The 25,245-nt window shown below is 51.4% G+C and overlaps 1 protein-coding gene across 1 annotated transcript; it reads right to left on the reverse strand.

Moving 5' to 3' along the window:
- Window positions 1-2,525: 2,525 nt before the first annotated feature.
- On the reverse strand, window positions 2,526-14,930 carry KCNG4 (potassium voltage-gated channel modifier subfamily G member 4). Its single transcript, XM_065898411.1, has 2 exons — window positions 14,091-14,930; window positions 2,526-3,296 (listed from the first exon to the last, which is right to left on the reverse strand). The coding sequence occupies exons 1-2, from the start codon at window positions 14,928-14,930 to the stop codon at window positions 2,526-2,528; spliced, it is 1,611 nt and encodes a 536-aa protein (XP_065754483.1).
- Window positions 14,931-25,245: the final 10,315 nt, after the last annotated feature.

The raw sequence follows: 25,245 nt of genomic DNA on the forward strand, positions 1-25,245 counted from the left end.
AGGGGGGAAAAAATAGAGCCTTTAATTAAGCCCCACATGTAAGCGATCAATTCCAATTTTCCACTTGTAATTTGGTAAGGAATTTCCACCGGGCATGTACTGAGACGTTATAGGGCCTCATAATCTTGGTGATGGGCTCACCTATTTTTCTTTTAGTCCTAGCACATTTTGTTCAGATGACTGGTATGGGAAACAGAGGAAAACGGAGAGGCTTGGGTGGGAGCCAGTCACAGGATGGGCTGAGCCAGAGTGGGGAGCTATTGTCTCAGGCACGCAGCACAGAAAAGTCTCCAATGAGAAGAAGAAGGACCGATATGGGGCCTGATGTGGGTCCCAGGCCTTCCCTGATCTGGGGTGAGCTCGCCCCCAGTGGGGGCCATGACTGAAATGGGGGAGGGTATCTAGAAATTTGCACATTCTTTTAAAAATCATTATTTGCAAGTGCTGCACCTTGGGATTCAGAGCTCTCCACCCACACAGCAGCCCTGAGGGTCTTGGTGAGACCCCAGCTGGAAAACCACGGACCTAGCCCAATGCCTGAAACGGACAGAAAGTGGCTGAAGTCACAGGCGGCTTTTCTAGGGGGTAGGGCTTTTCCTTGTGAGACTGGCCACCTTGCCACTATGCAAAGCGCCTGTTTGGTGGACTAGCATGGGAAGGACTGGGGGGTGCCCTGCTGACTTTGGGGGAGTTAGAGGGACGGGGACATGTGTGTCTGTCAGCTGGGAGTGCACCCGGAGAAGTCAAAGGGAACAAGGGCTCCCCGTGAGATCAAGGCCAGCTTGAAGCTAGATGCTGATGTGGGTGCCCCCTGTGCCACAGGCCGAGGCCACACTGACCCTGGCATTGAGGTCAGGGGAAGGCGTGTGCCCAGCACATAGTAGGCCTGCACTAAATACTAGTGGAATGAATAAACAGCACGTTAAGTTGTCCCCACCGATGAAATGCTAACACGCTTACACACGAACTGCATCAGATCCACAGGTCCACGATCTTCTCTCCGTCATCCATTTGCAGCCCTGTGCTCTTAGCGGATTTACAGCCGACGGTGCGCAGCTGTGCACGGCCGAATCACTGGTGGGAGGTGCCATCGAGGCCCCTCCCAGGTGTGCTCAGCTGGGGAACAAAAAGATGAGACTCCAGGGGTGCCACCACCTTGTACGATTAATGACGTGGAGGAGGCAGGCCCTCATAGCTTGCCTGACCTGCTCGACGGTTCCCTGTTCCCAGCTGGTCCTCCTGCAACCCATCCCATCAGCATTCACACCTGCAATCCGTTCACATCACCCCTTTCTCCAGCATCTCCAGTACCTCCTCTCCATCCACCGAAATGTCCAAGTCCGCTACAGAGCATCTCATCCCAGCCCACCTTTCCAGCTTCATCTCCCCAAACAGCCCAAACAGCCCTCCGCATTCAACCCCTTCCTGCGTCTCTGTGAGGCCCTCCGTGAGCCGACTGCCCAGAATGCACTGCTCTTTCCCCTCGGGTCAGGGTGCACTGCTTTTATCTCTAAGGTCTTGGTCCTACCTCTGCCTCCTACTCTGGATGCAAGGGGCCGGGTCTCTTAATGAATGAATGGATGGGCCAAGGAATTCATTTAAATATCAGCCAAGGACGTCTATTCTCCGGCATCAAGGGGTCAGGGGAGCGGGGGAGCGGGCAAGGGGCAGATCCTAAGTCTGCCCTCGTTTCTACGCTGCATCTGTGGTGGCTTAGCTGAGAGTGGAAAGCCGAGGTCCCCGCAGTGCTGGGGGAACCAGCAGCAGGAATGGTTCTCTCAAGCGACAACGCAGTGCCCTGTGAGAGTTAGCCTCTGTCAAGGCCAAGGACCGGATAGTTGGACGATGTCTCACCAAGAGCCCAGGTGGCCGAGGAGGACCCGCTGTGCTGACAAGTGCCGCTCCTGTCCAGGTCCCAAGTACGTCAGGAGGGGTGGCAGGCCACCATCCCCCACTGTGGGACTTAACTGGCCTCGGCTAAGAGCTTCCAGAGCTGGGGGGAGGCAGCTACATTAGAAAAATGCCATGGGTGGTGTGAACAATAGCAAAACTGACCCCGGCTAGAACCCCCAGTAGAGCTGGGTGGAGAGATCTGATCAGAAGGGTTTGCAGTGACTGAACCCTCCAGTTCCTGGCGGTGGGTTGGCCCAGTAAGGAGGGTCTTCGGGGAGGAATGGAATTCTGTAGGCTTGGTTCTCTAGGTGTCTGGAAGCTAGCCTGGGTTGTTGAAGACTGCAGGAGAGGAAACGAGATTAAAGGGAGACAGACCTAACCCAGAAAGCGAACCTGCTTGTGCCCAGCGAGGGGCAGGGAGAGAGGAAACGGCAAGTGACGTGGACGTCGTGGCCAGCAGGGTCAAGAATCACCCAACCAAACACCTCTGGCCTCGAGCCCCTCCTAGCCCTGGGAGTGACCCCCAAGCTCTAGAAACACGCCACTGGGTGATGTAGGTGCCGGCGCTCTCCAGTTCAGGTAAGCCGAGGGCGATGGGCTGAAGATCTGGAATATTCAGGGTGGATTTTGAGTTAAATGTATGCCATGGGCAAGGCAGGGCCCTCCAGGATCAGGTCTTTGACGTCGTTTAAGAGTTCGCGTTCACTGGCCGGGGCCGCGCTCTGCAGGCGGCGGAAGCGAGCCTCCAGCTGCTCCTGCTGTTTCTTGAGCTCCAGGTACGAGTGCGAGAAAATGTGAAAGATGGACGTGGCCGGGAAGGCCATGATGAGGATCCCACTCAGGATGCCGCTGAGGGCCACCATCTGGCCCGGCACGCTGCTCGGGACCATGTCTCCGTAGCCCACGGTCGTCATGGAGATGACGGCCCACCAATAGGAGGCCGGGATGCTGGTGAACTCCAGAACTCGCCCGGACTCGTTCTCGGCCACGTAGACCAGAGGAGAGAAGAGGGTGATGGCCACGCAGAGAAAGAGGAGGAGCAGGGCGAACTCGCGCGTGCAGCGGCGCACCGTGAGGCCCAGCGTCTGCAGCCCTAGCGAGTGGCGGGCGAGGCGCATCACGTAGAGGATGCGCAGTGCCCGCAGCACGCGCAGCGCCAGCCCCACCTTCTCCACGTACGAGCTCCGGCTCGGCCTCTCGCCGTCCCCCTGGGGCTCGTCGGACACCGCGAGGGACACGTAGTAGGGGGAGATGGCCAGGATGTCGATGATGTTGAGGGGCCCTTGGAAGAACTGGCACTTGTTCTGAGCCTGGACAAACCTCAAGCAGAACTCCAGGGAGAACCAGGCCACGCAGACGGTCTCCACGACGAAAATGTAGTAGCACTTCTGCGAGCACTCGCCCTGGAGAGGCGACAAAACGCAGGGTAGAGAGGGGACGGAAATGGCGAACTAACCACACTGAAAAGCAATTCCATACATCTGTAATGATACCGATATCGATTCCATATGCAGGGTCTCTATACTAAATGTATATTCTCTCTATATTTTATATGTTGAATATATATTAATAATATATTAACACGTATTAATATATTCTATAATATATTAATATTTATAATACACATAATATATTACCGTAATATATATTATATAATACATACCACAATATACTGATATGTTAAGTATAGCATATATTAAACATTCAATATATCTCTATATATTCTTTGTATAGTATATGGTCTCTATATTCTATATATTATCTATCTATCTATCATTTAGCTATACATCGATGGAGCCCTGTTGTAGACTCTTAGTCATCTACCAAAACCCCCTTTTTACATAGTTCTCAAGTTGTGGCTGTGTGCATGGCCAGTCAGCTAGATCAGAGACCACTTTTCCAGCCTCCCTTGCAGCTAAGCATGGCCACATAACTAAGCCCCCACCCACAGAATATAAACAGAGGGGATGCATGCCACCTCCAGTTCCAGGAGTTTAGTGTTGGCGTGAGTTCCTGCACACTCTTTCTCCCCTTCCTGTGAGCCAGGACAACCCAGATGGCCCTGCACCCCAGCTTAGAATCAGCAGATTGGACCAACGCCCTGGGAAGGATGAGCATCGTGGTGGGAAAAATCCAGGTGTCAGAATGAGAGCCGCCCACTCACCTCAGTCCCTGTTTATGAGAGAAACCAACTTCTACCGTGTTGAAAGCTGTTCTATCGTGAGGCCTCTTGGTTAGAGCAGCCAAGTTTCTCCTTTATGACATAAGCACCTCTTGTGTACCAGGCACTGCTCTGGTGCTGTCACTTAAGCCCCACAGTGATGCCGTGAGCAGGCAGCCGGCTTCAGTTATGGCCCAGGAAATGGTCCCGAGCGCTGAGATAAATTGTCTGAGCTCACATTCATAGTAGATGGCCTCCCAGAGATTATGCGCTGTTTTGCAACTACTTTGCCCGCCATCCCTCATTCATTCATCCAACAAAATTGCATGGAGGACTCACCTTGCGCCAAGGTCCCATGCTGGACTCTGGAGGTAAAGGACTAGAGAAGCAGACATGGTTTCTGGGGGCTTGGAGCCTGGGGCAGGCAGAGAGGACACCGGCAACCCTGTGAGGCGGATTGCAACTATGTCCCTCCTGAGATCCCAGCCAGGTGGGGCTCCAGTGGGTTCCTCACTGTGTCATTCACACCCCTACCCCTGCCCCCAACAGAGACTTCCGCTAGCCCCTCTGCTACTCCAAGTGTGCCCTGGAACCTAAAGCATCAGCCTCCCCTGGGAGCTTGTTAGAAACATGGAATCTTGGGCTCCACGGCATCCCTGCGGAGCCAGAATCTGCATTTTAACGATGAATTGTGTGCCCAGTAAGGTTGGAGAAGCTCTGGTCTAGTGCAGTGGTTCTCGGCCTTGACTGCATGTGTTAGAATCACCTGGGGGGGGGCTTTGAAAAAATCCTGATGTCCAGGTCGGGATGCCAGAGATTCTAATTTACTTGATCTAGGTTTTAGCCTGAGCAGTAGAATTTTCCAGAAGCCCCATCAATGATTCTCAGGTGGAGCTAGAGTTGAGAACCTGACTCTAAATATTACATCTACATCTTCATCTCTATCTGCATCTATCTCTATATTGTCTCCATCTGTGTCTATATTTCTATCATCTGTATCTTATGACAGATGAGTGAACCAATGACCAAAGCCAGCTGATTGAGTGAAAAGCAAGATGTTGACAGGCACAGTTTTCTTTGGATTAAAAACCTCTGACCTGGAAAAAGAAATTATTTCCAGTGCCTGGGCTCACAGGAATACTAAACTGAAATAATCTTTTTGTCTGGCCTTTGAAGAAAGAAACTGGCTGGACCGTCCTGATCTCTATTCGCCGGTCCAGTGCTGGGTAGCTCTCTCTCCTGGTTCACTGCCTCGGGAGGGTTGAGACAAACGGAAATGACGCAGGTAAAGAAGTTAGCAGGCTGCTGCCTCCGCAGGTACGTGAAACATTGTAGCTACCCGGATGAGATGATTCACTGGTGGCAGACATAGCCTGCCTGGTCTGTTTAAGGGGAACTATCCTTCTCCTATCCTGGATTTTACAGGAGGCTGAGGAAATTCTCCAACACACTAGCGGTCTTTGCCGAGACTGCCTGGGGTTTGCTTCAGGACTCTGGAAGGCTCAGGAGTTTTGGATCCTGATTCCCCCGTCCTGCTACAAACTTCCTGTGTGACTTTTCTGGGGTCACTGCCGCTCTCTGTGCTTTAGTTTCTGATGGAGAGGGTGGAACAGAATCAGGATTTCTCAAAGCTGATTCATAAGCCCTGCATCAGAGTGCCCTAGAGCGCTTGTTACCAATGTGGATTCTGGGGACCCCATCACAAAATCAAAGCCCTGGAGTGAGGCCCAGGAATCTGCATTTTGGCGAGGCCTCCTGTTGACTCAGAGGCACCTGGAAGGTTTTCAGCCTCTGGGCCAGATCCTCTCGATAAGGCCTCTTTCATCACTGACATTCTGGGAGTTTTTTTCTTTTGCGTAAGAGCCTTGTGTGGCCTGGGAATAGTCTTCCCAGACCAGCGACCCAATATATTGCTCAGGAAGGTGACTCCTGGGAGGCAGAGGAGGCCCTGTGGGTCCTTCCTCCCTTTGCCTCTGGTGCTGGCTTGTGGATGTTCCAAGCATGCACCACCCACCTCCCACCGGCCACCTCCCTGCCCTGCAACAAGTGCCCTGCCGAGTCACCCCCTGCATTGCTGCTCCGCCCTGCAGCCTAAACCAACCTCCCAGCACTGGTCCTCAGACAAATGCCCTGTTAGCGGCCGGCACTGGAATGGCAGGGGTTTATGGGGTTCGAGCTGAGAAAATAATTCCCAGGCCGGGCAATATTTGAAGAAAACTAGAATGGAAGGAAAGAAAAAAGTCACCCTGTCTCTGAGGAAGTTTCTTGTTGTATTCTGTAGGTAGGATGAACAACTCATCCTGGTTTGCCCAGAACTTTCCAGGTTGAGCAACAGACAGTCCCAGGTCACCAGAACTTCCCCTCAGTCCTGGACAAACGGGGATGCTTGGTCACCCCCCTGAGGGGCTTGTCACCACGAATGAGGCGTGCTCTGATTCCTTCCTGCAATGAAGAGAAACATGACCAGCCCCCGTAGGCCGGAGGGGTGAATGGTGTGAGAGCATGGACGAATGTCACAGATGGATGTGGGGCTATGTTTCCATCCAGGTGAAGTCCAAGAGCGGGCAAAATTCACCTGAGGTGGACAGAATCACCAAAAGAGTGGCTGCCTTTGGATGGGGTAGAGAAGACCACAAACGGACCTGAAAGAACATTCTGGGGTGATGGGAATATTCCATATTAAACAAGGCTGTGGGTGTGCCCCATTTGTTACATTGGACAGCTAAGACTTGTGCATTTCAGTGTATGTAAATGTCACCCATAAAACTGTAAAATAAAAATAAAATGAATGATCATGGTGCTAAATGGTCGTGGGTGGGAAGGGGTGGAGAGAGAGAGAGAACCAGAATGGCAGACTGTGAACAATCAGGAAAGCTGAGACATGGGTACCTACTGGGGGTTCATTAGATTATTCTATTTACTTTGTAAATGCTCCAAATTTTCCATCCAGAAAAGTTTTGTTTTGTTTTTTTTTTAAATCAGAGTTGGAAATCAACACCACAGTGAGATACCACTCCACACTCACTAAGATGGCTGTGATTATAAGGACAAAAAATAACAAGTTTTAGGAAAAGGGGATTAAGTGGTATAGACTACTAGGTATAGAATAAATAAGATACAAGGATGTAATGTACAGCACAGGGAATACAGCCAGTACTTTATAATACCTTTAAATAGAGTATAAGATACAAAAATATCGAATCACTCTGTTGTATACCTGAAACTAATATGATATAGTAAACCAACAATAAGAAAAACAAGTGTTGGTGAGGATGTCGAGAAACTGGAACCTCCCAGTCATTGCTGGTGGGAATGTAAAGTGGCACAGCTGCTGTGGAAAACAGGTGGGTGGTCCCTCAGAAAACTTAAACATACATTTGCTGTATGACCAAGCAGTTCCGCTCCTAGGTATATACCCGAAGGAGCTGAAAGCACACATCCACACAAAAACTTGTCCATGAAGGTCCGCAGCAGTGTGATTGATAACAGCCAACAAGTGGAAACAAGCTAAATGCCCGCCAACGGATGAATGAGTAAAACAAAATATGATCTCTCTATATGTTGGAATATTATTCAGCCATAAAGAGGAAGTCCTGGGCTTCCCTGGTGGTGCAGTGGTCGAGAGTCCGCCTGCCGATGCAGGGGACGCGGGTTCGTGCCCTGGTCCGGGAAGATCCCACATGCCGCGGAGCGGCTGGGCCCGTGAGCTACAACGACTGAGCCTGCGCTCCGCAACGGGAGAGGCCACAGCAGCGAGAGGCCCGCGTACCGCCAAAAAAAAAAAAAGGAAGTCCCGACGCGTGCTACAAAGCAGATGAGCCTTGAAAACCTTATGCTCAGTGAAAGAAGCCAACATAAAGACCATATATTGTATGATTCCACATCTATAAAATTCCCAGAAAAGGCAAATTCATGAAGATAGAAAGTATGTTCGCAGTTGCCTGGGGCTGGTGGAATGGGGGCGGGGAGGGGATGGGGAATAATTGGAAGTGTGTGCAGTGTTGCTTTTCAGGGTGATGAAAACGTTATGGAATTAGTGGGGATGGTTGCGTTACTGTACACTAAAACCCACTGATTTGTGCACTTGAATATTTGAGGGTATGAATTATATCTTAATAAAAAGAACCTCGAGTTTGAGTCTGAGTGGCCAAGTCAGTCTGGGTGAGGCAGGGAGTGAGGCCCACAGCCTTGCCCCATCCTTTCCCGAAGCTCCATAGCAGAGCTACTCTGAAGGGCTCTGGGGTCAGAGGGAGGCCAGGGCTTGCCGAGGACAAAGCCATTGTCCGGGAGGGACCATCTGGACAGGCTGACCGGCAGATGGCTGCAGGTGCAGCTAGGGCCAGTTCTAGAAGTTCCATCTGGGAGGGACTCGGGGCCAGAGTCTTGACCTTGGAGCCTCCCCTGCACCCTCTGTCTCTCTCACAGCAATGCCTGCCATCTCCCTCTTTGGGAATGAGGCCAGAATCGGCCACGTCTTACCCGCTTAGCTCAGTGCTGGTGCCACTGCTCCATTCAGCAGTTCCACCCAGTTGCCTCCCTTTCCTTCCTCCTGGCTGTGAAATCCATCATTTGTGCCTCTGGCGCTGGCCTCGGTCCTCCCCCTTCCGGTACCTGGTGGTGCTGACTCATGCCGCTGCGCTGCCCGAGAGCCAGGTCTCTCTGCCCTCCTCCCCTCATGCAGGCCCCTTCCACGATCCTCTCCCTTGTCGCCCTCGCCTTGAGCCGCCGTCCCTCCTCCCCAGCCCTGCCCCTACCCTTGGCTCCCTTGTGCTAGCCGCCCCGGACTCCCCAACCCTGGCACATGGGGACTCTGAGTGGGAGGGGCTAGGAATTGGATGCACAGAGACCAGGGGAGCGTGGTGAGGCAGGAGGGACAGCATGAAGTATGTATACTCAGGAAAGGGGGGCCCATACAGGAAATGGGGAATAGTGCTTGTTGGCTGGGATATAGGGAGACACAGCAGGGGGCAGGGAACCGCCCCCCCCTCCCCCCGCCCCCACAAACTCCCAAAACAGGTTAAGAAGAATTCCGTAAAGCCATTACCAAATGTCACTGAACACAGAGAAGCTACAGAGCGGCCAGTTCTCTCTATGGAGCTGATCCATGATCCAAGAAGGGGCCAGGTAGGAGGAGACACTGGCTCCAGCACGAGACTTTTTATCAAAGGCAGGGAGGAGTGGGAGGAAATTGCAGCCCCAAAGGTGAGCTGTACCGGCGCCAGGAGGGAATTGTTCCATCAAGGGCCCCCAGTGGCTCCACCTGGTCTTTAAAAATCTCTCTGTAAAAAAAAAAAATCTCTCGGGCTTCCCTGGTGGCGCAATGGTTGAGAGTCTGCCTGCCGATGCAGGGGACACGGGTTCGTGCCCCGGTCCGGGAGGATCCCACATGCCGCGGAGCAGCTGGGCCCGTGAGCCACGGCCGCTGAGGCTGTGCGTCCGGAGCCTGTGCTCCGCAACGGGAGAGGCCACAACAGCGAGAGGCCCGCGTTCCGCAAAAAAAAAAAAAAAAAAAAATCTCTCTGTGCCTTCCTTCCTTCCCCACCCCAGCGAGACGCGGAAAGCACAGCACAGGGCACAAGGGAGCGGGGAAAGCAGAGCCCCGCCATCCCACCCCCAACCGCACCGAGGCTCTGCTCCCATCCAGTGCACTTTGCACAGATGCAATCCAGAGTGTGTCCCTTCGCAACATCCCCGAAGTCCCAGGCAAACCTCCGGGCAGAAGTAGAAGCTAGAACAGGAGGGGATGTGACAGCATGTTCCTGTGCTTGTCCCCAGGGGTCCCACGGAGCTGGGAGAGAGTTTGAGGGACAAAGCAAATGCGCAGGCGGGAGGGGCATGAACGAATCCCAAAGGTGGGTAAACGTAGCCAGCGCTGGCTCTGTGCCGGCACATCGTGAATAGACCGTCAGTCCTGCTGCCTCCCTCTGAGCAGGTGCTGGCATTGTCCTCATTTATAGGCGAGGAAATGGGGGCATAGAGAAACAGAGTGACTCGTCCGAGAGCAGAGCCAGGTAGCAGCAGTAAGGAGGAAGAAAAAGGTCAAGAGAAAAGGACCATGTGTTCAGCTGTAGCAGCCTGATGACCTTCTGACTCCCCCAGAGGGCGGACAAGGTGCTCTGACCCGCAGAGAGGCCAGGCAAGGGCTACAAGGAAAGGGTGCTAGGGCTAAATGGCAGGGGTGACAGCCCCGGTAGAGGACTCGGGCGGAGGGAAGCAAAGAACCTGAGGAATCCATCACTGGATGGATGGATAAACACATCGTGGCATCTACAGACAGTGGAATATGACTCAGCCCCGAAAAGGAATGAAGTACTGACATAGGCTACAACACAGATGAACCTTGAACACATTATGTGGAGTGAATGAAGCCAGAAACAAAAGGCCACATATTGTATGATTCCATTATGTGAAGTGTCTGGAATAGGGACACAGAGACGGAAAGCAGACTGCTGGTTGCCAGGGGCTGAGGGTGGGGGTGGGGCGCCGCTGCCTGATTGGTCCAGGGTTTTCTTTTGGAAATGTATTGGAACTTGATAGAGGTGTTGGCTTAAGGCGTTGGCACAACCTTAAGAATGTGCTAAATGCCACTGAAGTGTTCACTTTAAGATGGTTAATTTTATGTTATGTGAATTTCACCTCAATTTAAAAACCGGAGCTGGGATGCTCAGGATATAAGCTCCAGGAAAGTGAGAAATTTGTCTTATCTGCAGCATCTAGAAGAATAGACTTAGTAGGTACTCGGTGACTGTTGATGAATGAATAAAAGGACAAATGTGGTGACTTCCTGTTAACTAGTACCTGATAAGTGAATAATGATGACGACTAACATTTTTTGAGCACTTCCCGTGTGTCGGCTTTGTTCCAATCACTTTACACGAATTACTCTTTTTTTTTTTTTTTTTTTTACTCTTTTAATCTTCACCATAACCCCCTGAGGAAAGGGCTAATAGCATCCACATTTTACAGATAAGGAAACTGAGGCTCAAAGACGTTAAGTTACTTTTCTGAGATCATTGAGTTCTTGAGGGATGAGGCCAAGATTCAAACCCAGGGCGTCGGCACTCAGAACCATTACCCTGGACAGAGAAGCACTTCGCAAAGTCCAGATGCCTTAGAAATGCTAAGTGCCATTGAGGCTGAGGGTCTAGCCTACAGGTAGAGGGCCGAGCATTGGAAGAAGGGGTGTAAGGGGTCAGGTTTTAGAGCCAGGCAGGGGTGAGCTCAAATCTTGGCTCTGCCCCTTACCTACTTTGAGCTTAGGAAAGTGATAAAAAGCTTCCCTGAGCCTCAGTCTCCTCATCTGTAAAATGGGGGTAGAAGTGGTATTCACTTCCCTAAGCTGTTACAAGGATTAAGTCCATCCTGTGAAATGCAAGCCTCCTGAAGGGCTCTTAATAAGCATCAGTTCTCTCATCCCTTCAGGGCCGAGCTCCCCCAGGGAACCCAGCAGAGTCTGAATGCTCTGGACGTACTTAGGCACTTGGCTTGGTCTTTCCCGTCCACAATGCCTCCTGCCTCCTCCATCTTACTTTGCAATCTCAGGCACAGACCTTGCACCCCAACTGCCAAGTTTACTCAAGGGATGTTGCTGTAAGAAGCTAGAAGAATTAAGGGCAAGGAAAATGCTTTCTTCACAGGTGTGCTAATTCTCTAACCCCGCGTGACACCTCTTCCGTGTCTGATGGAGGTGTTCTGCAAGTCACATCCCCTCAGGATGACTTGAACCCTCACACCTCTTGGGCACTTCCTGTCCCCAGAAGTAGCTGTCCAGCTTTGCAGTCGGTGCTGAATCGCTGCTTTCAGGCTGATGTCCCAGAGGACAAATACGAAATACCAGGCACGTGTGGCCGGGAAAGGACATCATCTTTTTATGTGAATGTAAGGGCGCAGTTTGAAAAAACGAAGCCCGCCTGGTTCTCAGCCTCCAGGCTCTCTGAATCACCATCGAAATAGACACACATTTTTTTGGAGGGCTGCATCTCCCAGCCCCTCTCTGGGCAGAACACCCAGGGGTGGCTTCACAGTTGCACAGAGGTTGCAACTGGACCGGGGGCATCACCTCCCTTGTCCCACGAGTAGAAATGCCTGCCTGATTCCCCGGTTCTGCGGACCTCTTACCCACCTCTAATTTAATTTTCCAAGTCCCTGTTACACCAACCTGTGTTCGTACCCTGGGTAATTTTCAAAGCATTAGGCTTTGAAAAGAGCTTGTCCCTCTGTACAATCTAAATCCCGGCTCCCTGAAAATCCATCCCTAAGAGGAACAGGCTTGTGAAAAATCCAGGGATCCTTCCTCAGCAACGGGGATCAAAGGCACCGTTAGGGGACGGGGGACGGAGGCCCCTTACTTTGTCCTAATCTTTTTACTGCAGCGTCCACATGTAAATATTTCTGTGAACAAGCAGGCTGTTAAATTACATGATTTCGTGCTAAAGAATGAAAAAATTGCCTACAATCAGAGCTACAGTCCTCTCTACTGGGAAAAAAGCTGTTTGAAACTCGAAACGTTTTGGTTGGTTTCCTTTAGGACAAAATATTGAACAAGATACATTTTATTCAGCAAAAATTTATTGACAGCCTACTCCGGGTGTGAAGCACTGGCTAGTTCTCCATCTAAGTCCTCTCTATCTGGAAAGTTCTCTGATCCTCCCTGGGATATATGGTGTTTTTTTGTTTTTGTGGGGTTTTTTTTTTGCGGTACACGGGCCTCTCACTGCTGTGGCCTCTCCCGTTGCGGAGCACAGGCTCCGGACGCACAGGCTCAGCGGCCATGGCTCATGGGCCCAGCCGCTCCATGGCACGTGGGATCCTCCCGGACCGGGGCACGAACCCACATCCCCTGCATCGGCAGGCGGACTCTCAACCACTGCGCCACCAGGGAAGCCCTGGGATACATGTTTAAGAGAAGGGAACTTAGGTCAACTGACACCAGTTATAAACCGTATACAGCCTGCACTGCCGTATGTATATGTTTTATTTATCGGCTCTCTCTCTGCTATAATGTAAGCTCCATAAATTAGGTGCTGTGGAGCCATGGAGGATTATAGAGCAACATTTTAGCTTAGGAAACAATCCAGTTCTCAGTTTGAAGCTCTCCAATAACCTTCCCAACAAAACATTAGATTCTTATCTCATTTCTCAGACCATCTGGCCCCCTGGGGGGTGTGGGCAGTCTCCCACAGCTTCCCAGAAAGAGAGGGCAGGAGTGGGCAAGCAAACATTTCTGCCCTGGCCTCCTGGGGCAGGGTCACTTCCAAATCAACTCATCTGTGAGTTCCCCATCCGGTGGGACTGATTGGGAGGCTCAGGAACAAGGGCCGAGAGTCTCTGTCATCATCGGCATCTTCATTTGGTTACTCCAAGGAAGCTAAGTGGCCTGAGTCTCAGTTTATTCATCTGACGATGGAGCTGAGATGCCCACGAGAAGGTTGGCTTAAGGAGGTAGGGAATCTGGTTCTGGTCTAGTGCCTGGCACAGAGTAGCTGCTCAGTTAACACGCGATGGGTGCATGGACTGTGTGCACCTTCATAGTGACGTGAGCCGTCTTACAGAGGAGGAAACTGAGGCTCAGAGAGGTGGAGCAATTCGCCAGTGGTCACAGAGCCAGGAGAGGCCGGGCTGGGCCAGCTCAGCCCACTAAGACCACGGTGGCTTTGTCAATGCCTGGGGCTCTCTACCAGAGGCAGGGCCCCTCATGACTTTCATGGGTGCCATTTATGTGCTTCCTTCTTCAAAAAAAAATGTATAAAATTATCTTTTACCACTGCATCGGTGTGAAAATGATTACAATTCACACTGGGTCATGTTCATTTCTTTCTTTCTTTCTTTTTTTTTTGGCTGTGTGGCGTGTGGGATCTTAGTTCCCTGACCAGAGATCGAACCCACACCCCCTGCATTGGAAGGGCAGAGTCTTAACCACTGGACCACCAGGGAAGTCCCTCTTTCCTTCTTGTTTGCAACGATATTAAACGTTTTTGTGGGCCCTCAGTGCCGCGGGTCCCGGGCACCACGCCCGATAGAGAGACGGAACACTCACCTTGTCCTCCTCTGCCCTCAGGTCCGGCATGGTGCTAACGCACAGGCTGACGGCCATGGTGGCCACGAAGAGGATGGACAGACAAGCAAAGACCTTTCCGGGGAGCCCCGACTGCGGGTTCTCCACCATCTCCTGCAGCCGGTTCATGAAGAGCGCCCAGCGGGACGTGTGCACAGTGGGGCGGCCGGCTGCCCGACACTGCAGCGTCTCCTCCGTGCGCAGCTTGGCCACTTCGTCCAGCTTCCTCAGCAGTGTCTGCAGGCAGCATGTCTCCAGATTGGCCTCTTCGATCCCCCAGTAGGTCAGCTCCTCCTGGAAGGACAGCACACACATCTCCTGGAGGAGGACCAGCTTGCCTGCCGCCAGGAAGCTTGCGATCACCCCGAAAGCGCTGGGGCTGCGGTCAAAGAAGAACTCTTGGTTATCCTCGTCGTAATCGTCGCAGAGCTGAGCGATCTCTTCGTGGCTCCGGCAGAAGCGGAGTTTGCTCAGGCGGCTCAGTGGAAACTCGTCCAGCGTGCTCCACGGAAGGAGGTACCGCTTGCCCCCCACATTGACCAGCATCTCCCTCTTCAGGTCCGCCGTCCAGGAGGCGTCCTGCGCTCCCAGCTTCCGGGCCCTGCGGTAGTAAATGCCCTTGATGGACGGGGGCTCCACGGGGCGTGGCAAGAACTGACTCAAAGGGCCGCAGGAGCCGAGGTGATGGTGTCTGGGATGCAGGCCCCTGTCTCTGGAAGGCATGGGTATCACCGAAGACGTCCTGGCGCCCGAAAGGGACAAGAGCAAGAGAACGGGGGAGACATCAGTCTCAGGGCAGAGTCCTAGACAGCATCTCCTCATGTCTGCTTTCCTGCAACTGCAGCTGCATCATTTATTCTCTGAATCTTCCATCCAACACAGGTTTACCGAGCACCTACCACTACGCGCTTGGGATCTATCAGTGAACAAAAAGAGATGATGATGACATCCCTTCCCTGATAGAGCATTTATTTATATCTCAGAAGAATCTCCCTGGAACAGCTGTGTCACTTTCAGGCTGTGTGGTCTTGGGTATGTAGCTTAACCTCTCTGATCTCAGCATCATTATGGCAATGACAAGACTCGTCCCAACTTTGCAAAGTACGGTTGTTGAAAATAGAGCTTAGGGTGTAAAACTTCGTCAAGTTCACTGCCAGGTGAACTGCAATCCCTTATGGACTAAACCCAGGTAGGTTTCTCAGCCTCTCTGAACCCTTTGCTTCATCTGCACAGCTAGGGTAGTTTGAGTGCCCACCTCACTGGACACAGTGAGGGTTACGTGCAGTAACACATGTGAAGTGTATATTAAGAACACTTCTAGATGCTTCTGACATGGCAGGCACTGACCCATATGCCTCTCCTATGTTAACTCATCTCAACAACACCATGAGGTAGACATTAGTATACCCATTCTACAGATGAGGAAATTGAGGCCCAGAAAAGTTAAGTAACGAGGAACTGTATGTGGCACAGTGTCTGACTCCCAGGAGAAGCTCCACAACGATCACCTGAGCCCTCTTATTTGCTTTCCCACTTAGAGGACTTTGCTATCAATGAGAGCACTCCTCCGTGTTCATTGGGTGCTTTCCTCAGCCACCTTGCTGTGTGACCTTCAGTCAGTTACTCCCCCTCTCTGGGCCTCGGTCTTGTTATCTGTGAGATGAAGGGGCCTCTAATGCTCTCTTCATTTCAGACCTATTTGGGATGCTTGACTTACAGGGAAGGGTTTTAGATTTAGCCCATGCATTAAAAAAAAATCATCACCACAATATTTCTCATCCTCAGCCTCCCGCAACTGTTTTCTGTGCTATTCATTTTAGCCAGAGCTGTTTCCAAAGCATCCATAACCTTACATTCCAAGATGAACTCCAATCAAGAGAAAAACTCATCAGCTGAATGGAAATAAAAGTTCCTCTCAATTTCAGAGCCAGTTGGGTTCCAGCAGACAGCGAAGAGTTGAATCACAGCCGATGCATTTCACACTTGCTCACCACACAATAGTCTGTTATTCTGCGTGCATTACTTCGTTTACAATGTACGGCCAGAGAACGATGAGCAACCTGCAGAAAGAAGCGTATTTTGAAATCAGGGGAGCCGCTTCCCAAGCGTTCTTGTTTTCCGAGTGAAAAGACGCAGAGCCAGAGAGCTGAAGTGACTCATCCAAGGTCACACAGCCAGTCCCAGTGCAACCAGGGACTCTGTCTCCCAGCCGGAGGCTCTTTCTAGCACCCCCCAAACTGCTGTTTCTGAGTTCACTGCACAAACCCAACTTTGTAGCCCACTGCCCCCCAGAAGTAGCCAGCACACAAATGTCCTTCCAGAGCGTGGGAAAGGTGTTCACTCAACACGGGGCTTTGACAAAGGATGTTTAAGAGCACCGTGCAATCCGCACCCCCCGCCACTGCAGCAAACACTAACTTCTTCCCCCGAAGTTTAACTCACCCTCCTGTCTCAGGGAGCCTCTTTCCAGCTGTTTCTCTGCCGGGCAAGGGGAGCCCATGTCTCGATGCCCAGGGAAGAGACAGGTCTGTGGTGAGGATGAAGGAGGAGAAAAGAAAAAGCCCAAACACAGCAGTTTCTGGCCGAGTTAGTTTTCAACCTTCCTTTCCTCGCCTCCTTCAGAAACCAGAAGACCGTTCATTCTGCAGCTCTCTCTCCAGCAGCTGCAGAAAAGCCCAGGAGGAGTGGGGTGGTTTTTTTTTCAAATCCCCTTTCCCAGAATCCCTTTTCCCCATGAGAGGTGAGGGTCTGAGGGGTTCGTGCTGGGAGGGAGCCGGGCCAGCTGTCCTGCTTCAACGGTGGGCTCTGCACTCTGAGTCCCACCGGGAAAGCCAGTGTGGTCCTGCAAGAGAAGCGGGTGGGAGGATGGGAAGGGCTTAGAAATAATCTCTCCATCAGCCAGACAGCAGGCAGGAGCAGCCGCCTCTCTGCCAACCGCCTGGAAGGCAAGGACAGCTGTCCGCCCTCCCTTCCAAGGAGGAGCAAAACTCGGAAGGAGCGGAGGGCAACTTAGGGCAGGGGCATCTGCAGCTACCTGTCCCAGGCGTCCCGGAAGCTCCTCGGGATGTGCTGACGATGGGGGGTGGGGTGTGCTCAGGTTGAGGCTGCAGGAGGAACTGCTTTTAACTAGCCCGGGCCTGGGACAGGTGCAGAGAAACCCAGCATCCGAGCGCTGGGTGGGAGTCCCGGAGGCTCGGTGACGGACCCGGAAGTGGTGTGAGCTTGGAGTCGTACACACCTGGATCTCTGGTGATGGAGACCCTCTGCCCCCTTCACATGACTCCCCAGCTCTCTCAGACCTCACAGCTGCTCCAGCACCTCTCATAGACGAGATACCGAAATCACCTCTCCAGCTCCTGCTGGCTGTTTCCCCTCCTCTCTCTCTCTGTCTCCCCACCTCCCCCAGCTCTTTATTACTTATCTCGATTTAACATCTCTGGCCAAATCTCCCCCCAACCTGTTCCCCTACCTCTCAGCTCTCTTTGGATCTGGAGTACATGGGTTCCAATCAAGAATTTACCACGTCCCTGCTGGGTGACCTTCAGCAAGCTTCTTAACCTCTCTGGGCCTCAATTCCCTCATCTGTGAAAAAAAGATGATAGAACCTACCTATTGGTTTGTTATGGGTTTTGAACATGTCAATTTACATTTCTAAGGCAAGCAAGTCCCATTTAAGTGCTTGCTGTTGTCATGATTATTATCTTAAGAAGTCACCCACAAGAGACCCAGAAAAGGGAGGAAAGAGTCTGAGCTCTCGCAGGGCCAGTCAATGGCAGGCCAGTGTGCTTTCCACAGCCTCAGTGCCTTCTATCGGTGCTGTCACTCTGTCCAGGCATCCTGGCCCAGGGTATTCAAATGAGTCCTTCCACAGGGCTTGGTAAAGTCCTAATTCCCTTTTAACTTAATGCCCCTGCCTTCCTGCCCACAATATTTCCCCCGTTGTGTACAGTTGACCTCAACTAATCAGAGAATATAGCCAGGCCCCCATCCCTTTCTAGCCTCTTCTAAGTCTGGGATACAGGACAGCCTAAGCCAGCCCATCCTCGTTCTCTTCTGAAAGAGTGCCACCTGCCATATTTTTCTGATAAAGTGATGACCTGTGACCATGAATGAGTCTCCTAGGGCTGGTGTAACAAAACACACAAATGTAGTGGCTTAAAAGAACACACGTATTATCTTGTAGTTCTGGAGGCCAGAAGTGCCAAGTGGATCTTAGGGGCTAAAAGCAATGCATTGTCGGGGCTGCACTCCTGCTGGAGACTCTTGGAGAGAGAATCTGTTTCCAGTCCCTAGGGGCTACCCACACTCCTTGGCTGGTCGCTGCATTACTCTGACCTCTGCTTCCGTCCTCACATCTCCTTCCCTGACTCTCCTGCCTCCCTCTTATAAGGACCCTTGTGATTACATTGAGCCCGCTGGGTAATCCAGGATACTCTTTGAATTTTAAGATCCTTAATCACATCTGCAGAGTTCCTTTTGCCCCATCAGTAGCATATTTGCAGGTCCTGGGGATTAAGATGTAGATATCTTTAAGCCCGGTGAGACCCATGTTGGACTTTTGACCTCCAGAACTGTGAAATAATAAATGTGTGCCGTTCCAAGCTGTTAAGCTTGTGGCGTTTACCACAGTAGCGAGAGCGAACTAAAAGAAACCCTGACTGGGGGAGGGGCAGGCAGGTCCCAAACCGGTCATCAGAGAGACTTGCAATTTGTCGAGGAGAAGGTCCTGCCTCGTCTGCACAGCCAGGCCTGCCGGCACCTGCTTCCAGAAGTTAAGATCCATCGATCCATGCAACAAACACTTACTGAGATCTACTCTGCTGCAGCCGTCGCTCCCTGGCTGTGTGACTTTGGGCAAGTCACCTTTCCTCTCTGTGCCTCGGCAGAGATGGGGTAATGATAGTCCTTACCTCACAGGGTGAGTATAAGGCATGAATGAGTAAATGCACGGGAAGCACGACTTCAGAGCCTGGCACATAGTAAATGCTCCATAAGAAATTATTATTTCCATCGTCACTGTCGTGTATTATTACAGGAGCTCAAGCCTCCTGATAACAGAGCGTGAGAAGAGCAGATGCCAGCGTGTTATGAGTGAGCAGACGAGGCAAATAAACGGTGGTGCGCTGTTCAATGATAATAAATGGCTTTCTGGGGGGCAGAACGCTGATGTGTAGCATTTGCCAATTACTGTGGTATAAATACTCCTATCACGAGACTTCGTGCTGACAACAAAACATCTCGGCTCTTGCAAGCCCGTGCCCCTAGGCTCCGTGTATCACAGCACATGCAGCTCACCAGGAGACCAGAGTAACACTCCCCAAGCAGGACCCCCCTCCCCCTCCCCCCCCCCCCCCCCCCCCCCCCAGTTAAGCCTCGATGGGCAGGCAGCGAGTGTACGTGATGCAAGAGAGCAGAGAGGCAGGTGGGAATCAAAAATGATGTGCTTCTCGACCTTGCCGAGGGCTACAGACTTTACGCTGGCCTGGGGGAGCCTTTGGTGATGAAAGCTGCGGTTCTCCACCCTGGAACATTCTAGCACCACCCTGGGGAGCTTATAAAAAGCCCCGGAGACTGGGCCACATCCAGATCAGTGAAATCTGATAAATTATAGGCGTTTTTCAGAGCCCACTGTAACTCACTCAGATACTGCTGGAAGCAGTGTAAATTGGCACGATCCTTTTTGGTTCTTTCTTTCATTTTTTTTTTGGCTGCATGGCTCGCGGGATCTTAGCTCCCCGACCCGGGGATCAAACCCGTGCCCCCTGCGGTGGAAGCTCAGAGTCCTGACCACTGGACCACTCCCCTGGTACCACCCTTTTAAAGGGCAATTTGGCACTATTGACCAAAACAAGAAATGTGGGTGCCCTCTGACCTACAATCACACGTCTAACAATTTATTCAGCAGATACGCTTGTATATGTGTGCAAAGACAATTGTATAAAGATATTCATCGCAGCATAGTCTGGGATAACAGTGGATTGGAAATGACTGAAATATCCCTCAGTAGGGGGCTGGTCATTTATTTATGACTAAATAACTCGTAGTCATAAAGGCAAGAGAAAACACTTGCTTTAACTCTGCTGTGAAAAAGAAACAGGAGAATCTGTATGTACTGACGTGGAAGGACCAGCACAACGCTTAAAGTTCAGGGTGCAGAACAGATCACCCTGAAGGCACTAGTTTGTCTGAAAATAGATAAGAGGTGTGTGTGTGTGTGTGTGTTTGTGTGTGTGTGTGTGTGAGAACAGTTATTTCTGAAAATGGGTAAAATCTAGAAATTGGGGTTGCCTCTGGGGAGGGAAACCCAGGAGTTTGGGGAAGAGGTGGGAGGGAGAGGGAAATTTCCTTCTCTCTCTATCATTGTGTACTATTTTATTTTTAAAAACCATAGACATGTACTGATTGAAAAACTTCTTTTTAAAGTAAACTTAAAAGGCGTCTTGGTGCCAGGGTGGGAGGAGGCGCCATCCGGGAACTAGGAGATCATTTATCAGCACGCTCACTGCAGTGATGTGATCAAGGTCCTTGGGCCACTGGGGTCATTCAGCATGACCTCACGGGTGAAACTGAGGCAGCCCAGTAATCTTCATTATGGACTCGCAGTAAAAGCACACTCGGATCATTTCCCACTGAGAGTCCCAAAGTCAAGGTGCCTCCAGGAGCCAGGAGGATGGCCTCAGGCCGGCTGGGCAGGGGTGGTGGGGGAACCCAAACCTCAGCTTACAGAGACGGAATGTGGGTGCCATATTGTGGGACCTTTACAGTTTGAAAGGAGAGCGGTAAGCCTCATTTGTATGCTACGTCTCTCAAATCCTAAATGTTGCCAACTAATAAGAAATTTATAAAGCGCCGTGGAGCTGAACATGTGCACATCTGCTGACCTAGCAGTTCCTCTCCTAGGTGTATACCCACGAGAAACGCACGCAGATGCTCACCAGAGGCACGGGTTAGGAGGCTCGTCACCGCGCTGTTGTAACAGTGGAAAACTGGAATACCCACTAACAGGAGAGTGGGTAAATAAATCACGTGCGTTCTCACAGCGGAATACCATACGGCAACGAGGGGGCACACACTACAACCGTGTGCAACAACACAGAAGCATCTCGTAGCCGTTATGGTAAGTGCATGGAGCCGCACATAAAAGAGCAGATACAGCGTGACTCCATCGATAGAACATTCAAAAACAGGCAACACGAATCCATGGTGATAAAAGCCTGGAAAGCGATTGCCTTTGTGGGGGCATAGAGGGTTCTGGAGGCTGATGACACAGTGTTTTAAATCCGTGCGAGTGATGTGTGTACCTTAGTATGTATGTTGTGTTTAATCTTTGAAAGTGGGTTGGTTTTTTTAAACTACCACTGACGTGGAGGACCAAATAAGCCATGTCAGTGGGCTGGATTCAGTCTTGGGCTCCCCAGTTAGAACTAGATTGTCACAGTGAATGTCTTTGAAGTGGCTAGGCTTTCAAAGCTACTCCAGCCCCGGAACCTCTATTTTTTGTCAGTCACCCGTGAATCCTGCAGTTACACCCAGCTCTGTCTCTACATGGACCATGCCTGCCTTCCCTCCCTCGCATCCTCCTGGAATTCCGATGTCCTAGAGAGAACTCAGCAGTGGAGGTTTGCCCTCTCACCTCCTACCTCCCTTCTGCCTTCCTTTTCTGGAAGGAAGGAGAGAGATGGCTGGACCAATGACAGCTGCTTCAGCTTTCTGTTTAAAAATATTGCTCAACGGGCTTCCCTGGTGGCGCAGTGGTTGAGAGTCTGCCTGCCGATGCAGGGGACACGGGTTCGTGCCCCGGTCCGGGAAGATCCCCCATGCCGCGGAGAGGCTGGGCCCATGAGCCATGGCCGCTGAGCCTGCACATCTGGAGCCTGTGCTCCGCAACGGGAGAGGCCGCAACAGTGAGAGGCCCGCGTACCGCAAAAAAAAAAAAAAAAAAAAAAAAAAATATATATATATATATTGCTCAAGATGTAATTATCCCCAGCGAAAGATGCAAGCTCTTCCCCAAAGCGAGGGTGTCCTCAGGCAGTTTGCAGAACTTGTGGATTGTCAGGGGCAAGTCTCTGCTTCAAAGGAGGCATGTGCCATTACTTCTGAATGCCAGGCAGTTGAGTCCTTTCTATTGGAGGAGGAATCGCCCTCCAAGGAGATCAGATGTTTTCTGTTCTGGTTGGGGGATTACAGAGTGGAACACATGCTAGGGGCTCAGCTCCCGCCACCCTCCAGGTGCCTGTAGCTTTTTATTATGACATTTTTCTAGCAAGCGGAACAATTGCAAGACTAGTACAATAAGCATTCCCTGCCTAGGCTCATAACTTCTAGCATTTTGCCATATTGACTTTATATGTGAATATATTTTTTTTCTGAAATATTTCAAGGTAAACTACAGGCACTGTACAGGCACTGAATTCTTCAGCATGGACATCTGGAAAAATAATTTCTACATAACCAAAAAACCATTATCACACCAAACTCGATGAACAATAATTAATAAAAATTCCCTAACATCATCTAATAGTCTATAATCAAATTTCCGTGTCTCCAAAATGTCTTGTGTAGTTGTTTTTCAGACCAACATCCAGTTAAGGGTCACATATGATTCTCCCAATTAGATTAGATTCTCTCAATTAGATTGGTGGATTATATTTCTTTACTCTTTTTTTTTTTTTTTGCCTGCGTTGGGTCTTTGTTCACTTCGATCACTACTATGTATCGCTGAGCTCGTTCTGTGTACCACACGCTGAACGAAATAAACATTTTAACCCTTACAACAGCCTGATGATTGGTGGTAGAGTCAATTATTCTCTCAGTTTAGAGGTGGAGACACCAAGGCTTGGAGAAGTTAAGGAATTTGTCCGCAGGCATCCAGGATTCAAAACCGGGTCTGTCTACTGCTAACTCCCTGTTACATTGCACCAACCCTTCAAATTCCAAGACCAAATTTCTGGGGCTGTGTGCCTGCCTCAGGAGGTAACAGAGGCTGGGAGAAGGGTTGAAGGTTGAGTAAGAAATGCTAGATGAGACCAGGTACAGATTAAGCTGCCATTGGTAACCTTAAGGTTACGAAGATCCTGAATTTTACTTTCCATTTAACCTATTTTGAACATTCATGTATCATTTTGAAACCTACGTATGATCATAATGACTTAATACAACAGATATTGGTAACGATCATAAAGTTATTATTATTCTATTAATTTTATTTTTTAATGTTCAAGACAGTTGGCTAGTTTATGGGATCATGTTGAAAGTGCTTGGTTTCCGCTGGAGTTACACTCCCTGCCGGGTTCTGCCACAGACAGAGCTTAAGGGTGGAGCCTGAGGGGTGATCAGGGGTGAGTAAGACCCAGCCCTGGACTTTAGGGCTGCATGTTGGGGAGACGGACTCACAACTGCCTGCAGCCAAGATTTAGAGAAACGTTAATGGGACAAAACACTGAGTTTCGGGAGGACAGGGAAATCTGAGAATCGAAGGAAGATTTTTACAGGAAGGGCCATTTGAGCTGGGTGTGGAGGTATGAGTAGGAGTCTGAGCAGTGACACTGACAAAGGCCTTTGGGGCAAGGGGAGTACAGGAGTGAGAGAAAGTGTGCAGAGTGAGGCATGTCTGGGAAGTGAGATTTGTGGCCAGCTCGGGAGGACAGTCAGAGATTAGGTCAGAAAGGGAAATAGGAGTCAGAGAGAACATGGCTTTGAATGTTGGATTGAACACGTGAGTTTTTTTTTTTTTTTGCGGTACGCGGGCCTCTCGCTGTTGTGACCTCTCCCGTTGTGGAGCACAGGCTCCGGATGCGCAGGCTAGGGGTCCATAGCTCACGGGCCCAGCCGCTCCCCATGTGGGATCCTCCCGGACCATGGCACGAACCCGTGTCCTCTGCATCGGCAGACGGACTCTCAACCACTGCTAGGAAAGCCCTTGGATCTTAATTTGAAAGGCATTACAGAGTCGTCAAAAGAACTCAGGAAGAATATGACCAGATCTGACCTACCTTAGGTAAGATATGTCTCGGGGGGGGGGGGGATGCAAAGACCAGATGAAAAGACAAGACAGGGACCCCAGTTAGGACACCATGAAAAGAGGGTGTGAGGCAGACAGCAGGGAGCAGAAGAGGCAGAGGCAGCAGGAGGGATGCAGACGAGATTCAGGAGGAGTGTCGGCAGGATGCTCGTGGGGACTGGCGGATAGAGGGTGGAGGAGGCTACGTGATCCCGAGGTCTCCAGTCTGTGTGGCAGAGTGGATGGGGGGGCCAGTAACCCACCTAGGAAGCAACGGAGGAAAAGAGGTTTAGGGGGAAAAGATGTCACCCTGGTGGAGCTCGTTAGGTTAAGGGCGCCCAGGTGCAAGTGTTTGGGCAATTGCGCCCAGAGAAGAGCTCCGGGATGCGAGCTCAGGCGTGAGTCTCCTCAGACCCCCTTCCGGAAGCGGAATCACCCTCGGGGAGGTGCGGCTGAGGGGGCGGGGCGGGGAGGAGGGAGGCAAATGATGGGTGACCCGGAAGGGATGCTGTGTGGAAGTTCCTCTGCGTCCCAGGAGGCCAGAGGGAGGCCGGAGCAGCTCCAGGTCCTGGGAGGCCTGGAGACCACTTGAGGGAAAGGATTTCCCCCCAAGCCAGGTCCCAGATGAGAGGCAGGAAGTGAGTGGGGATCTGGGCTTGAAGGGAGCGGAAACGGGCTGATCCGGGTGTGTCCCGGAACCGCGAACCCCCTGCCTGGTCATGGGGGGGCCTGGCAGGATTCTCCTCGTGCCAAGAGAACCCCCCAGAGAGCCTTGAGGAGCCCCCTGAGGGCCTCAGGTGGGACAGAGGCCCTTTCAGAGTTTCCCAGGTATTCTGAACGACAGCCTGGCTGAGCCCATTTGGCCCGGCCAACTAAGCCGCCACGGGGGTCACCACACCTCGTCAGGCTGCAGGTTAGTTCCTGTAAAGGGGTGAAAGAGGGTCTTAGAGGCCCTCCCCTGTACCCGCTACCTCTCTAACTCCCCTCCCCCACCCCCAGGAAGCATTTGAACTTGCATGGCTGCCCCTGAAGACGCGTGCTCCAAGGCCCTCAAGGAGAAGGACGCTGTTCCAGGTGAGTTTGGGGCCAAGCGTTTTCCCCCCCGGGGATCTGCTGACCAGCAACCTGACCAAT

This window comes from Phocoena phocoena, chromosome 20, assembly GCF_963924675.1.
Source record: "Phocoena phocoena chromosome 20, mPhoPho1.1, whole genome shotgun sequence".
Classification (NCBI taxonomy): domain Eukaryota; kingdom Metazoa; phylum Chordata; class Mammalia; order Artiodactyla; family Phocoenidae; genus Phocoena; species Phocoena phocoena.

Coding starts and splice junctions, on each gene's coding strand:
- KCNG4 (XM_065898411.1), bottom strand. CDS start 14,930: ATGAGGAGATGCTGTCTAGGACTCTGCCCTGAGACTGATGTCTCCCCC. Junction 3,297..14,090: donor TGAGGGCAGAGGAGGACAAG/GTGAGTGTTCCG, acceptor TCGCCTCTCCAG/GGCGAGTGCTCGCAGAAGTG.